The following is a 16,903-nucleotide window of genomic DNA, read 5'->3' as shown; positions in this document are numbered from 1 at the left end:
TGTTGATCTTTTGCTTAGATGATCTGTCCATTTCAGTGAGGGGGGTGTTAAAGTCCCCCACTATTATTGTATTGTTGTCAATGTGTTTCTTTGCTTTTGTTATTAATTGGCTTATATAATTGGCTGCTCTCATGTTAGGGGCATAGATATTTACAATTGTTAGATCTTCTTGTTGGATGGACCTTTTAAGTAGGATATAGTGTCCTTCCTCATCTCTTATTACAGTCTTTGGTTTAAAATCTAATTTGTGTGATATAAGGATTGCCAGCCCACCTTTCTTTTGGTGTCCATTAGCATGGTAAATGGTTTTCCACCCCCTCACTTTCAATCTGGGGGTGTCTTTGGGTCTAAAATGAGTCTCTTGCAGACAGCATATCGATGGGTCTTGTTTTTTAATCCAATCTGATAGCCTGTGTCTTTTGATTGGGGCATTTAGCCCATTTACATTCAGGCTAACTGTTGAAAGATATGAATTTAGTGCCATTGTATTGCCTGTAAGGTGACTGTTACGGTATATTGTCTGTGTTCCTTTCCGGTCTATGTTGCTTTTAGGCTCTCTCTTTGCTTAGAGGACCCCTTTCAATATTTCTTGTAGGGCTGGTTTCATGTTTGCAAATTCCCTTAGTTTTTGTTTGTCCTGGAAGATTTTTATCTCTCCTTCTATTTTCAGTGACAGCCTAGCTGGATATAGTATTCTTGGCTGCATATTTTTCTCATTTAGTGCTCTGAAGATATCATGCCAGTCCTTTCTGGCCTGCCAGGTCTCTGTGGATAGGTCTGTTGCCAATCTAATGTTTCTACCATTGTAGGTTACAGATCTCTTGTCCTGAGCTGCTTTCAGGATGTTCTCTTTGTCTCTGAGACTCGTAAGTTTTACTATTAGATGTTGGGGTGTTGACCTATTTTTATTTTTTTTGAGAGGGGTTCTCTGTGCCTCCTGGATTTTGATGCCTGTTTCCTTCCCCAAATTAGGGAAGTTCTCTGCTATAATTTGCTCCAATATACCTTCTGCCCCTCTCTCTCTTTCTTCTTCTTCTGGGATCCCAATTATTCTAATGTTGTTTCGTCTTATGGTATTGCTTATCTCTCGAATTCTGCCCTCGTGATCCAGTAGTTGTTTATCTCTCTTTTTCTCAGCTTCTTTATTTTCCATCATTTGATCTTTTATATCACTGATTCTCTCTTCTCCCTTATTTATCCTAGCAGTTAGCGCCCCCATTTTTGATTGCAGCTCATTAATAGCCTTTTTGATTTCGACTTGGTTAGATTTTAGTTCTTTTATTTCTCCAGGAAGGGTTTCTCTAATAACTTCCATGCTTTTTTCAAGCCCAGCTAGTATCTTTAAAATGATGATTCTGAACTCTAGATCCGACATCGTACTAATGTCCGTATTGAGTAGGTCCCTGGTAGTCGGTACTACCTCTTGTTTTTTTGTTGAGGTGATTTTTTCCGTCTTGTCATTTTGTCCAGAGGAGAATAGAATAATGAGAGAAAATGCTAACAGGGTAACAACGTCCCCAGAAAATATACTCTAAACAAATCAGAAAAGTCCTCAAGCCAGGGGAAAAGAAAGGGAAAGAAAGAAAGAAGAAAAAGAAAAAAAAAGAAAAAGAAAAAGATAAAAACAAACAAAAACAGAACAAAACAAAAAGAGAATATGATCAAATATGATCAGGCTGGTCCATAGATCAGTGCCACACACTAGATTTTGGGTGTATTTTGGTCTGTTAGAAGAAAGTGCCTCCCAAAATTTTAAAGAAAGAAAAACTTATATATGTACAAAAATAAGGGTTGATATAATGAAGGGATGGAATATGACTGTAAAGATGAAAATTATAAAAAATTTTATAAAAGGAATTGATAAGAAGTTTGAAAAAAGAAAGAAGCGGATTTAAAAAAAAAAGAAAAAAAAAGGGAGAGAATGTGATCAGGCAGGATAGTAGAACAAAACCATACACTAGAGATTTAGGGTATATTTTGATCTGTTAGAAGAAACTATCTCAAAATTTTAAAGAGAGGACAACTTATATATATATGCCAAAAATAAGGGTAACTACTATGAAGGGATAGAATAGGACTCTAAAAATGAAAAATAAAAATGTTTTTTAAAAAAGGGATTGATAAGATGTTGGTTGAAAAAGGGAAAAAGAAAAATTCAAAAAAAAAAGGACAGTTAAAAAAAAATTAACTTTGAAAGACTAAAGAATCATTGTAAAAAAAGCCATGGATTCTATGTGCATTATTCCCCTAGCGCTGGAGTTCTGCCGTTCTCATTGATCGGTAAACTTGGTCTTGGCTGGCTGTTATTGCTGATCTTCTGGGGGAGGGGCCTGTTGCCGTGGTTCCCAAATTTCTTTGCCGGAGGTGGAATTGCCCCGCCCTTGCAGGTCCGGGCTAAGTAATCTGCTCGGGTTTGCTCTCCGGAGCTTTTGTTCCCTGCAAGCTTTCCTTACAGCTTTGGAGGCGGAGAGTGAAAATGGTGGCCTCCCAATCTCTGCCCCGGAGGAGCCGAGAACTCGGGGCCCCGCTCCTCAGTGAGTCCCCAGAGAAAAGCAGTCAGTCACTCCCGTCTCCCCGGTCTACGGCCGCTCTCCGTGCTCACCCGGCCTGTGACTGAGCGTTTCTCTCTCTGGCACCCGACCCCGTGTGGAGTCTCCAAACCCAGCAGATCCCTGCGGTGTGCTCCCCTGCTGCTCCTCCCGGGGAAGGAAGGGGAGTCTCCCCGGATCTGCCGCTTGTTGGGTCCCTGGTGGAGGAGCAGTGGCCCGACTGTGCCGCGGATCACGGTTTATGGCAACCCGGAGCTGAGAGCTCGCGCCTGGGCTCCGTCTCTGCAGCCGGCTTCCCCACTCCGATACCTGGGAGCTCTGCTGCACTCAGGCACCCCCGGTCTTTCTGTGACCCTGAGGGTCCTGAGACCACACTGTCTCACGAGGGTTCCACCCCCCGCTTAGCCACTGGAGCGACGTCCCTCAGCGGAGCAGACTTCTAAAAGTTCCGATTTTGTGCTCCGCTGCTCTATCACTTGCCAGAAGCGCCGACGGAGGCTCCTCCCCCGCCGTCTATCCTCCCGAATATCCCCTCGGATTCACTTCTCCGCACGTCCTACCTCCCAGAAAATGGTCGCTTTTCTGTTCAGAGAGTTGTTGCTATTCTTTTCTTCGATCTCCTGTTGAGTTTGTAGGTGTTCAGAATGGTTTGATCCCTATCCAGCTGAATTCCTGAGACCAGACGAAATCCAGGTCTCCTACTTGCGGACAGATTTAAAAATGAAATGGAAGGGTAAGTTAAATAAGAGGTCACACATCACTTTTATTATTGATAAGGGCTGGGGTGGAGGATTTAGCTTAGAAGGAAAGCCTGATGGCCCTCTAGTCCTGAGCGCCAGCCTCAGGCAGAGTTAGCCATTCATGTCAGTGCTACCTAGTGGCAAGTCTGCTTCTGGAGAAGCATAGTGGAATTTGCTCTCACTGGGTAGGCAGTGACTTCCAAAGAGGGAGAAAGGCAGAGCAAAGCAAACTATCTCCAGTATATTCTTTTCAGATTCACCACTAGAGGGTGTGTGTGTGTGTGTGTGTGTGTGGTGTGTGTGCGTTCACCACTAGAGGGAGGGTGTGTGTGTGTGTGTGTGCGCGTGTGTTGGGGAGAGAGAGGGGAGGAGGCAGTGCAGTGATGAACAGGGTTGAATAATCGAAAGGGCTGAAGACTCCGCAGGCTGCTCTCAGGCTCACTCAAGTAGGCTTTAATAAAGGTGAATGATACAGTGCTTCAGGATGAAGAAAGTGCAGATAATCATCAAGGGGATTGAAAACTTTACACAATCCCAGATGTGCTTTGTCTTCAGATTACAAACCTGTGAGATAAGGGTGTGGCGTCTTACTTTCAGGGGAGCCCAGGCACAAGTTTATACAAGGGGTCTCTTATACTACTCTGGTCATGTAGCCAAAGTCAGGCTGTGGAGCTGATTAAACGGCATGCAAACCATCAATCTCTCCATCTTTAAACAGTATAGGCAAGCTCGGCCTGGCTACTTCCAGGGGAGTTTGGAACTTTAAATGGCACATTATAAATCACTAGCTAGCACATTCCCTCCCTGACTTGTCCATAAGCCCTGGAGATAAGCATAGAGCTGCTCTGGTTCTGCTGCAAATGACAGATTCTTTGCTTGACCAAACTTCAGTCAGGCTGCTGGACCTTCTTCTAGGTGTATCAGTGCACTTCCTTGTAAAATCCAGTTTTGGCAAGAACCCTACTAAGTCAGTTTAGCAAGAACCACTACCCGCCTTGCCCTTGATTTCTGATCATTCTGGACGTGTGATCAGGTTCGTCATCCTTTAGCACTCCCCAGTGATGTCTGATCACCCTGTCCTGTTTTCAGCAAGTATCTGTTCGGTTGCTTAGCTAGAACCCCCCTCACCCCTGAAGTTCCTGTTTGTAGTTTTCTATCCATTGCTACCCTGCCCCTTGGCTATAAATTCCCACTTTCCCGTGCTGTATTTGCAGTTGATCCTTCTCTCTCTCCCCCACTGTGAAATCCCATTGAAGTGGTCCCTACACTTAATGCAGTGGTCCTGAATAAAGTCTGCCTTACCATCTTTAAAAGTGTCATTGGATATTTTTTTTTTCTTTTATAGTCATGGTGCCATGACTCAGATAGGTTCAGATTCATCATTGGACCCCCAGATCTCTCACCCAGGGCCCTAAGTATGCACCTCTGAAGGCTTTGTCTTCATTCCTGACTGATTGATCGGGGGTCCATTGGTGAGTCCGACTCCTGAACTATTGCTCCAGACAAATGTCCGTTGAAGCTGGTAAGGACAGATTTTGATGTTTAAGATTTTGATTGTACTCTTTGAAGCTGGGTTAGAGTCCCACGCTTTTTTGCAAGGTACCTGCTGGCCTGGAAGGTCTTCCTGGCTCCTTGTTCTGAGGGGGGATTATTCCCTGACTCCCTGGGCTGGAAGCTGCTTCCTCCTGGCTCTCTGTGAGGTCTCTCTCTTCTTTCTGTTGCATCCCGCTTCTCCCAGGGGAACTTCTCAGTCAACTGAAACCCCTTTTCTCAAACTCCTGCTGACTTTCTGCTGGGCCTGCTTCCTTTCTTACTGGCATGATTTTGCTGAGGGTAATTTGGAACTTCATTGTCCTTTTCGGGAAACTTGAGATCTCTCCAACTTGACTCCCTGTACCTCTCCCTTCCTGCTGCTTCTACTCCTCCTTCCTCCTCTTACTACCTTCAGTCTTCCCTCTAGTTTCCTTGAATGCTTTGAGATGTACATCTTCAGGCCCCTGCCACCTCCATCCGTCTGTCCACTCCTGTTGACTTTTCCCTCCGCACTTCAGCCCTCAGCTTTCTACAGCCCTTGGAACTGTAGGTGCCTTAGCCTCCATTGGGTCCTCTCAAGGGAGTCAGGTACCCCTGAAAGCAACTCCCTGAGGCTCAGAAGAGGAAAAAGAAAGGCCATTTGGAAATAGAGTTAGACAATTTGTCCACTCATGGACTTTGGAAATGTCCAGACAGCACTTAGATGTCTTTTCAGTCACTCACCTAAAATTTAGTCCATTGCCTTCATAAGATTACATATCACAGCAAAAAAAATCTTACAAGTTTCCACACTTACTGGTAGGCAGGTCACCTTAACTTGGTCCATTTGTCACAAACACAATTCGGATGAAAATACAAAGTGGAGTTAAACCAGTGAGATTGCATTACTGTTTTACTGACTCATGGCTAAAATTTTGGAATGGAAGCTATAAGATCTCTATTTGTATGTGTCTGTATGTTTATATATATGTGTGTTATAGATGTGTTGTAGTTTCCTACCTCTTGATGGTATTACCAAATTAATTTATAAATTAATTTATAAAATCCCTTAAAGGAGAGGTGCTTGGGTGACTCAGTCAGTTTAGTGTCCGACTGGTGATTTTGACTTATCTTGTGGGTGGTGAGATCGAGCCCTGTGTGGGGCTCTGCACTCTGAATCTCAGCTTGAGATTCTCTCCCTCTATCCCACCCCCCACTTTTGCCTGTGCCATGGTCTCTCTCTCTCAAATAAATAAATAAATCTTAAAAAAAAACATAAATAAAATCCCTTAAAGGAGTTCTATTCAAATTGGCTTAGAAACTAATGAACACTTACATAAATTTTCTTAAAACTCAAGAGATATAGAAACTAACCCAAGTCTTTTCTTTTTTTTTTTAAGTTCACATGATTTGGGATAATCTTTGGTAAATAAAGCTAGCTTTAAAATTATTGATAAAATTATTGTTAAACTCTGAGAACTTCAGAGTTTTCAGCATTAAATATGTAATGCAGGTACAAAGGTTTTTTCTACCTCTGTTTACTAGTCAAACAAACTTACGTTATTTCTGCTAGAAACTATAAATCTAACCTAAAAACAAAATGTATAATAAAAAGGAATTGCTTAGTGTGTGTCAAGCACAGCAGTTAAAAAAGACAAAGAAGGAAGAATCCTATGAATAACTTTGTAGGTTCTTTAGGTTGTTTGCATCTGTGATTTTTTTTTTTTTGATACTTGCTTGACTTGTCAAAAGGAAAAAATAACTTAAGATGATGGATGGCTAGCTTTGTTTAGTTAATGTCTTATGAAATTTTCATGAGTAATTCAAACGTAATTGTTAAGATCAAGTAAATTAAATAGATAAAAATGGGATAAAAGTTTATAAATGAACTTCTTAGTGATCATTCTGTTTTATAATAGGTCTCCTTAAGAATAGTTTCAAAAACCTTTTTATAACTTTAAGTGTTCAAGCTATAAAAGTTAAGTTAATCATGGATATTTATTGACTATCTAGATCTCATTTCCAAATTAGAGAAAATATTGAAACATTAATTGCTGAACATTAATTTTATTTACTTTTGGCATTTCATTTTTAATATGGTATAGAAAATCTAAGTATACTTGAATCTGTGAATAAACATGATAAAGTTGTGCTATGAAAAAGACACATGTCTGTAGGAATTATGAAATGATAATCTTAAACTTGCTATAGTATGATAGTATGTGAGTTTACAGTTGCCTGCTTCCTACTTTTCACTGAAAATTTGGGTTTCTGATGGTTAAAAATATAGTCAATATATGTAAATGAAACTACTAGGAATAATAAGGGTAAAGAAAAACTGTATAAAAGGAAAGTAAGATGTATTTTTGATAAGGAAAGGTATGAAGGACATGTTTTTGTTAAGGGGAAGAGTAATTTTTGTAAAATAGAAGGACTGGTTGTTTCAGAATGAGAAAGAAGAAAAGAGTGGGATGAAAACTGAATGGATAATAAGAAAAATTCCTTAGAGGATTTGTGGAAAAGGAAGCTTGGAAAAGGAATCTTTCCTTTTCTGGTCAAAGCTGGCCAAGATTGGATGGATTTATTTGTAGGGTTTTTAATTAATTAATTTATTTTAATTTAAAAAAATTTGCCTTAGTATTAATAGCACACTGATGTCAAACCATTATTTGGTTTTCTCTTTGTGTTAAAACAACAAAGTTTTCTTAGATTATTTGTTTGCTCTTAATAAGAAATTGTAAAAAAGGTTGATTTTCTTTACCTTTTAAGTAATATGCCTGGGAAAACAAGATTTTGTGTTTTAAAATAATTTCCTGTGCTTCATATTATGTCGATCAGTTCTTTGATTGAAAACCAGGTGTTCTCAATAGTAAGACCTAAGAATTTTTGTAACTAGGTAGCTTTCTGTATTTGCCTTTGAGATCTTTTCATGGTGACTTTGGTTAAATGGATAACTAAGGATTGTTTCCCAGTGACCTGTGATCCTGTTTAGTCAGATGATCAAACCTTCTGACCTTTGTGACAGCTTCCCCACATCAGCTCTAAAAGGAGTCTTTTTGACCTCCGATTAACGTTGAGATTTCCTAGATGACCTTTGGAAAATCTCATAGGTTTTGTCTCTCTCCTTATAAAAAGAGACATGTTTAACTAATTAGGCTTATTTAATATGTTCAATTATGTGGCAAGCATTGTCAAAAAAGTGATGATTGTACATACAATACAGGTTATGTGTTGTATGTGTTCATGAAATTATATGATATTCATAGAAATTTGTCAATACCTTTATTGTTGAGTTGTTATCTTAAATTATTGTATGTCAGAGAAATAACAAAATGTCCTTGTCATTTGTGATGAACTCTCATCAGATCTTTAACCTCGACAATTTTCAAGTGTTTTGTCACTCACAGACAGTTACAATTTTACTGTGATTCTTTTCTAGAAGTGTTTATAACCAGCTACAGGTTAGAATGCTCCTTGATGGCATCACTTGAAAACTTTGAGAACTTGCCATTTGATTGTGTAAGAATTTCCAGAACTAATGAAGAAACTGATGGATTCATAAAAACTGTTAACCCAGGATTAAGTAAAACAAGACTTAATTATATGGACCTGAATGAACTGATGAAGAGGATTAAAATTTTTTATAACTTTTTGTTTGAAATGTTGCTGGTTCTTTAATTTTTTTTCCCAAATTTAAGGAAAACCTTTTCTCTTTTCTTAAGCTAAGTGTAACTTACAGCAATTTGTAATTTATACCTTTGTAAACAACTGAAGCCCTGATCTTTCCTTCCTACCTGAGCGCTCTAGAAATTGGAAGCTCTTAGAGAGTGTTCTTATTTTCATGGCAGTATAGTTATTTATATAAATTCAGTGAAAATCTGTTCTCCTTTAACAGGATGCAACTGGAAACCTTAGTTATATCACCAAGGTTTTTGTCTGGAATGTCATATTTGAGAATGATATGCATCAGATCAGATATGACCAGACAGCTTTAAGGAACTAAGGTTGACTTTGAGGAGCCGATGTTCATAAACCACACCCCTGCGAAAAACTAGCCTGTATCTGGCTTACAGGGTTTCCTGCCTTATAGGTGGGTAAGTAAGGAAGGTCATTTCTGGCAGGTCCAGGCACCTCAGGGTATTTTGAGAACTTTGAGAAGAGAGGAATTCTCCTATATCTGTAAGCACCACAGGCAAAAAAAATCTAGTGGCGAGTTCTTCATGTGGCTTTCCCAGCCCTGAGAGGCTTTTTAAAAGTCCAATCTGAGATTACTTATGAAATGTTCCAGCAAATCAAACTCAGACCAGGGCCTATGTAGTCAGTCACTATTTTTGCTGCCCTTATGTAAATAATCAGACCAGGTTTAATGAGACTAAACTTACTTTGCAAACAGATTAGTCTTGCTTTGATTATCTTTGACAGAAATGAGGGTGACTGTAGAGAGAAATTTTTTTTGTTGCAGTAGAAAACTACAGTGTACCCTTGCCGGCTCATTTTGTACATTTTGCCAGATTTTTTTTTTTTTAATTTTTAAAGATTTATTTATTTATTTATTTTAGAGAGAGGTAGAGTGAGCGTGTGTGAGCGGGGTAGGGGCAGAGGGAAAGAGAGAATCTCAAGCAGACTCTGCACTGAGTGCGGAGCCTGACATGGGGCTCGATCTCCCGACCCTGAGATCACGACCTGAACCAAAACCAAGAGTCAGAGACTCAACCGACTGAGCCACCCAGGCGCTCCTCATTTTGCCAGTTTTTCCCAAATCCTGAAATCGTCTAGTTTCCTCCAATAGCTGGCTACAATTTTCCAAATGAACATTTCCAATTTTTCTTCCTTCTGACTTGGAATCATTGAGAATTAAGACCACCCTTTTCCTGAAGTTCTGCAAGCTGAAGCTGGACAAATTGATATAAATTCAAAAAAAAAATTTTTTTTTTACCACAACAGATCATGTATGGGCAACCTTCCTGCCTCCTGCTGTATGGCCCATTCAGAAAGTTTACCAGAAACGCCTGATGCCATCACCAGAGACATTCAAACTGCCAACCAGGAAGATCTGTCAGATGGCCAACGCCATCCTCTACCATGCTTCAAGAACTTCAAATCTAAAACTTTGAGTGCTGCCCACTGGACCCAGAATCTGGGTTTCTAACTATTAATCTTTGTTTTTCTTTTATTTTCATAGCAACTGTCCTCATTAAATGCCTGACTGCTAGCCGCATCCAGCAAATGTCCTTTACTACCAAGTTCCAATAAATGATTCAGCTGATCTTAATGAACTAAAGGCATCCAGACAGAAAAACGGATTTATATTGTTCAGAGGAAAGAAGGACGTCTCTTCTTTTCTTAAACAAGAGGGGAGACTGACAAACAGACCACACTTTAGTCAGGCTGTTGAACCTTCTAGGTGCATTGGTGCACTTCCTGTAAAATCTGGTTTTAGTAAGAACTCCTCCCCGCCTACCCCATTTCTTATCCCTCTGGACATGTGATCATGTTCCTCATCCTTTACCACCCTCCAGGTGATTTCTGATCACCCTGGCCTGTCTTCAGTGAGAATCTGTTAGGTTAGTTTAGCCACACTGCCCCTCAATGCTGATATTTCCAATTAGTAATTTTCTATCCGCTGATCCCCGATACCTTGCCCCTTGGCTATAAATTCCCACTTGCCCATGCTGTATTTGGAGTTGATCCTTAGCACTCCCTCACTGTAAAATGCCATTGCTGTGGTTCCTATACCTATCACAGTGGAGCTGAGTAAAGTCCCCCTGACCATCTTTTTTTTTTTTTTTAAAGATTTTATTTATTTATTTGACAGAGAGAGACACAGCGAGAGAGGGAACACAAGCAGGGGGAGTGGGAGAGGGAGAAGCAGGCTTCCTGCTGAGCAGGGAGCCTGATGCAGGACTCCATCCCAGGACCCCCGGACCACGACCTGAGCCGAAGGCAGACACTTAACGACTGAGCCACCCAGGCGTCCGCCCTCCCCGCCCCCGCCATCTTTAACAAGTGTTACTGAATGGTTTTTTTTCCTTTAATGAAGATAACCCTGTCTTTCCACATAGGTTTACAGTACTGAGCTCCCTTAACGCGCAAGGGAGCTTCAGGAATCAGCATTAATTGTCTCCTCCAACTGACACAGATTTTGCCTCTGTACTTACCGGGTTAAAGCAGCGAGTGCTTCTTGTTTATATAGGACTTTCAGGAAAGAGTCAAAGCACTTACTTTTTCTTCTGGAAATATGATGTAGTGTATAACCTTATTTGTACCTTTCCTATGAGATGTATTAGAAAAATTTAAAGACATTACGTATGTTTTTTGCAACCAGCATTTTATGACCATTAGAACAAATATGCAGCCCCGCATTTTTTATGAGGAAGCAGTGCACACGATTTCAGATTTAAGTCAATTCATGAGCTTTTTGTTTTATAGTAGCTCCCTCTTTAAATAATAATTTGTCAGGTAAAAGTTTTTATTCCTGCTTATCTCTTCTAGGAGTACTGCCTTGTGAGTTGTGTTCTTAGTTGTATATAGATTAGAATAATTTTAAATGATGTGTTTTATTCCTCTTCCAGTGACCTTTTGCCCCGAGATTTTGTAGTTTATACCTACAACAAGGAAGGGGCTCTGATCTCTGACCATCCTGATGTACAGGTAATATATTTTCCTCTTGATCTTATAGCAAATTTAAAATAATTATAATTTTAAAATGAGTTCTATTTCCCATACACAAGACTGTATATTGCACTGTCACCAAGGGCCACTCTTGACATTTTAATACCTGGAGTTGTCCCAGGAAGGGAGTGGGTGGTGGGTGGTGGATGGTGGGTGCCTTTACATGGACTGGACTGTATTTTACAGTTCTCCAGGTACTCGGTAGTCAAGTGTTTTTTTTTTTTTTTTTTTTTTAGTCCAGGAAAAGAATCTTCTATTTAATGGTAATCCTTACTGCTTATGAAGGGGGAATGTTTGATATATTTTAACATAGGTTTAAAAATTTTTTTTCGCTGAAAGCATCTCTGAAAGCACATCTTACTTCCTTATTAAACCATTTAACTTGCCATTAGTTCTTAGTAAAGAAAAAACACTTGTATGTCCTAAGTTTTTACTAAAAACAGTTCTTTTCTGAGGAAATGTGGCCCTCTTTGCATCAGAGAACAGAGTATTCCTGAGGACAGAACTGGCCGGGAATACTTGAAATAATTGGCAGTTGCTGAATTTGGCTTTATGTGTTAATAAATTAGAGCATAAACATTTCCAGTGTCGTTTGGGAAGAGTGTTTTTACAGTCCTTTTTGGCAGTTAGGTATTCTATATTTTTTTCTTTTGCATTAGTGTCCATGAGAAGTCTTTGTTCCAATTAAACATGTGTTATTTTTCTCCTGAGCTTTGTAATCTTTGGCTTGGTTGAGTGGTTTATGTTAGTTAGGCACTTCTGCAGCACTCTTCCAATAAACAGAAGGCAAACCTTTATTTTAGATTAATTACTCATACTTAAAAAAATAAGGATACGCTGACTAGTCTTACTCTTTTCTGATTCACTTTCTGATTCCTTTATTTTAGTGTCTTATTTGTCCATTGTTTAATAACAAACTGGTAGAGCAGCTTAAACATATATGACAGCATAAACCAGATCACAAATAACCCATCTTATCTGTTCATTTAACCATTCAATTATTTATCCAGAGATTACCATGCCATGAAGCCAAAGACCACGTAGTTTAAGCCACTTGACAAAAGCAGTGATCGTAAAGGGTTGTTTTTTTTTCCCCCCCTTGGGAGAAGTTTCATGGTGTAGGTTTTGGAGATACACATTGTTTGGACTTAATCCTGGCTCTGTCATTTATTTGCTGGTCACGTTACTTTAACTTGTCTGCACCTTACTATCTTCACCTTAAAATGGGAATAATAATTACAGCTTCGAGGAGTTACTGGAAGGCTTAAATGAGTTAATACTTTTTATTTAAATTGAAGTGTAGTTGACATACAATACTATATTTGTTTTAGGTGTACAACATAGTGATTCAACATTTATATATGTTGTGACGTGATCACCATGACAAATCTAGCTCCCATCTGTTACCATACGAAGTTGTTACATGTTATTAATTATGTTCCTTATGCTGTACATTGTATCTCCATTAAATGAGTTAATACTTGTAAGATACTTAGAGCAGATAGCCTAACCATTTTTAACTCAATAAATATTATTACTTGTTATTATTGAAAATATATATGCTTAAAACTGTTAAAAATAGGTTTTGGTCATAGAAATTTATGCAGCTGTTATTTTTAAGTAGTATTATGGAATTGTGCTTTCCTGGGTGATTGAAAAGTATAAACTAAGACTGATGAAGTCTTTTACTTGTTTCTTGGTTATTGAATATTGTTCAGATAGATGAAAGTATGTCTGTAAATTTGAGATACCAATTAAAACTTTGGTACTGGGAATTTTTGGCGTATGGCTAGATTGCCAGATATCATAATGACATTACTTTTGTTTATAAAATACAATGAAATTACACTGAGAAAATTTAAACGCTTTCCCTTATGATCTATTATTTAAGATTAAAGTAATTTGTAAAGCTATTACTTGGATTTTATCATCAGTGTCTTTCACAAAGGCCATTTTTCACAAAAAAAACTAAGCTTTAATAACCACTTTATACAAGTTACTGTGTGAAGTAAAACCCCAAATTACTTTGTGTCAGAACTTTGGGGTACCTTGCAAATGCATCAGCCAGTGTCTTCACTAAGTTCCCTAATTAATTAATACTTTTTGTTTCATCTGAAAACTATATTGGCTGCCCTAGGCATTTCCCTCTTAGAGTTCTGTGTATATTTCTTTCCCTAGTTGAGTTTTTTGCTTATAGTTTGCGTGTTTCCAAAACTGTGGCATTTGTGCCTTTACTGTAATCACACAGTTTAATTAGATGTTTTATAAACTTATGAAATATGATTTTTTTTAAAGCTTTTATTTATTTGACAGAGAGAGACACAGTGAGAGTGGGAACACAAGCAGGGGGAGTGGGAGAGGGAGAAGCAGGCTTCCCGCAGAGCAGGGAGCCCGATGTGGGGCTCGACCCCAGGACCCTGGGATCATGACCTGAGCCGAAGGCAGATGCTTAACGACTGAGCCACCCAGGCACCCCATGAAATATGATTTGTTGTTTTTTTGAAGTGCATTGAAGGCTTTGGAAAGATTAATAAAACCAAGTCATTTAAAAAAATACCATCAAGTTGATAGATTCAGTGACCAAGTGCTGGATTTCAGTCATGTCAAATAAGAGAGCTTCTACTATAATTGAAACTAGAAACATTTAATTTTGGAGTGCCAGGAGTTACAAGTATTATTATCTCATAAGTGCTACCTCACTGGTAATAGTAGAAGGTATTTATTTTCCTCTAGTGAGAAGAAGGCAATATCAAAGCTAGACTTTAGCACAAAAGCACTAGAAAGAAAAACGTAAGTGGTTGTGAACTGCCCCACACTAGAAAAAGTTGTAAATGTTGAAGTTGAGCCTGTATTTTTAGCATAGAATTGTTTGTTTGTTTATTTATTTAAATTTTCACCACTTTAGACTTATAGGAAACGTCGCATGAATAATATAAAACATTCATGCATCCCCTTCACCTAGAGTCTCCAAGTGTTAACATTTTACTTCATTTCCTTTATTCTTTCTTCTCTATTTTTTTTTCTGAATCTTTTAGAGTATATTGCAGATATGGTATCCCTTTACCCTTAAACACTTCAGTGTAAATTCCCCCCCAAACAAGGAATTCTTTTATGTAATCAAGTACAATTTTCAAAATTAGGAAGGTAACGTTGAAGCAATACTATTATCTAATTTACAGATCTTATTGATACAGATTTTTTTGGCCCATCATCCCAGTAATGTACTTTATGGCAAAAGAAAATCCAAGTTCATGTGCTGCATTCAGTGGTTATGTCTCTGTAGTTTCCTTTAGTCGGGAAATCCTTTGTCTTTCCTTGTATTTCATGACACCGGCATTTTTGGGAAGTACGGGCCAACTTTTGTAGAATGTCCTGCAATTTGAGATTGATGTTTACCCGTGATCAGATTCAGGTTATGTACTTTTGGCAGGAATACCACCAAAGTGATACCAAGTAGTTCTCAGTGTATCCTATCAAGAAGCATGTGCTGTGGTTAGTGTTGTTGCTGACAGTGTTAACTTTGATCATTTAGTTAAGGAATTGTCTGCCCTGTTTCTCCTCTGTTCAGTTAATGTTTTTTTTGCCTTTGTAAATGAATATTATGGTTAGACATTTTGAGACTAATATAAATATCCTGTTACTTCTCAAATTTTTACCTACTAGTGTTAGTATTTACTAGTGTTAGTATTTACTATTTTCCTGAACTAATGGTTATTATGATTGTGGTTAAAATGGTGATTTCCTAATTTCAGTAGTGCTTCTCTATGCATTAGTGCCTTCTGCAAGGAAAAGTTTTCCTTTCTTAATTTTAATTATGTCAGTGTAGACTCACGATTCTTACTTTTTCATGAGTGAGATTGAAAATCTTCATATATGTGAGGGCATTTTTATGTTCTTTTGTGAATTGCCTGTTTGTGTCTTTTGCCCTATTTTCCACTGGGTTTTTTTGTTGCTGTTCCTCTAAGAGTTTTTTTTTTTAGTTGAGGTATAATTGACATGAATTATACTGCATTAGCTTCAGGTGTACATCATAATGATTTGATATTTGTATATATTGTGAAATGATCGCCACAGTAAGTCTCATTAATATCTGTTATACATAGTTAAAATATTTTTTTGTGCATGTGATGAGAACTTTTAAGATTAATCTCTTAGCAACTTTCATATATGCAGTATAGCATTATTAACTATAGTTGCTATGCTGTCTTTAATCTAATTTTGTGTTAATTTTTATGTATGGTATAAGATGTTGGTCCAGTTTCATTCTTTTCTATCCAGTTGTCTCAGTACCATTTATTGAAGAGACTGGTATATTCTTGGCTCCTTTGTCAGAAATTAACTGACCATATAGGTGTGGGTTTACTTCTGGGCTCTCTGTTCTGTTCCATTGATCTGTGTGTCCGTTTTTATGCCAACACCATACTGTTTTGATTGCCATCGCTTTGTAGTATAGTTTGAAATCAGGGAGCATGATGCCTCTAGCTTTGTTTTTCTTTCTCAAGAAGAGAAAGAAGTGTCTTTATTCTATGTGGTGCTTTTTGTGATTCCAGACAAATTTTAGATTTTTTGTTCCATTTCTGTAAAAAATGCCCTTGGAATTTTGATAGGATTGCATTGAATCTGTAGATTGCTTTGGTTAGTCTAGACATTTTTTTTTTAAAGATTTTATTTATTTATTTGACAGAGAGAGAGAGACAGTGAGAGAGGGAACACAAGCAAGGGGAGTGGGAGAGGGAGAAGCAGGCTTCCCGCTGAGCAGGGAGCCCGATGTGGGGCTCAATCCCAGGATCCTGGGATCATGACCTAAGTTGAAGGCAGACGCTTAATGACTGAGCCAACCAGGCGCCCCTAGTCTAGACATTTTAACAATATTTGTTCTTCCAATCTATGATCATGGATTATCTTTCTGTTTATTTGTATCTTCTTCAGTTTCTTTCATTAATGTCTTATCATTTTCTGTGTATAGGTCTTTCCTCCTTTGTTAAATTTATATCTGGGTATTTTATTCTTTTTGATGCAATTGTAAATGGGATTGTTTTCTTAATTTTTATTTTTGCTAGTTCATTATCAGTGGATATAACACAACAGATTTCTGTATATTGATTTTGTTTCCTGCAACTTTATTGAATTCATTTATTAGTTCTAACAGTTTTTTGGTGGAGTCTTTAGGGTTTTCTATATATAATATTATGTCATCTGCAAATAGTGACAGTTTTACTTCTTCCTCTCCTCTATTGAGTTTTTAATCTTTCCCCTTTGATGTTTAAGAGTTCTTTATAGTTAGGGATGTTAGTCTTCTAGCTGTGATACAAGTTACAGATATTTTTTTTCCCAATCTGTATATTGTGTTTGATTTTGTTTTTTGGTGTTTCTTTCCATGTAGAAATTTGAAAAACTTTTTATGTAGTAAAAATTATCATTTTTTTCTTT

At 38.1% G+C, this 16,903-nt stretch overlaps 1 protein-coding gene across 1 annotated transcript in view; it reads left to right on the top strand.

Moving 5' to 3' along the window:
* Positions 1–16,903, top strand: part of ADAM9 (ADAM metallopeptidase domain 9) — a 155,921-nt gene that overhangs the window by 21,082 nt on the left and 117,936 nt on the right. The window contains exon 4 of the mRNA XM_036118917.2: positions 11,374–11,452. Within this exon, the coding sequence (XP_035974810.1) occupies positions 11,374–11,452 (79 nt within the window). The remainder of the gene's footprint in view (positions 1–11,373; positions 11,453–16,903) is intronic.

Source organism: Halichoerus grypus, chromosome 3, assembly GCF_964656455.1.
Source record: "Halichoerus grypus chromosome 3, mHalGry1.hap1.1, whole genome shotgun sequence".
Taxonomy (NCBI): Eukaryota; Metazoa; Chordata; class Mammalia; order Carnivora; family Phocidae; genus Halichoerus; species Halichoerus grypus.
The sequence above is the reverse complement of the archived record's forward strand: the minus strand, read 5'-3'. Positions and strand labels throughout refer to the sequence as shown.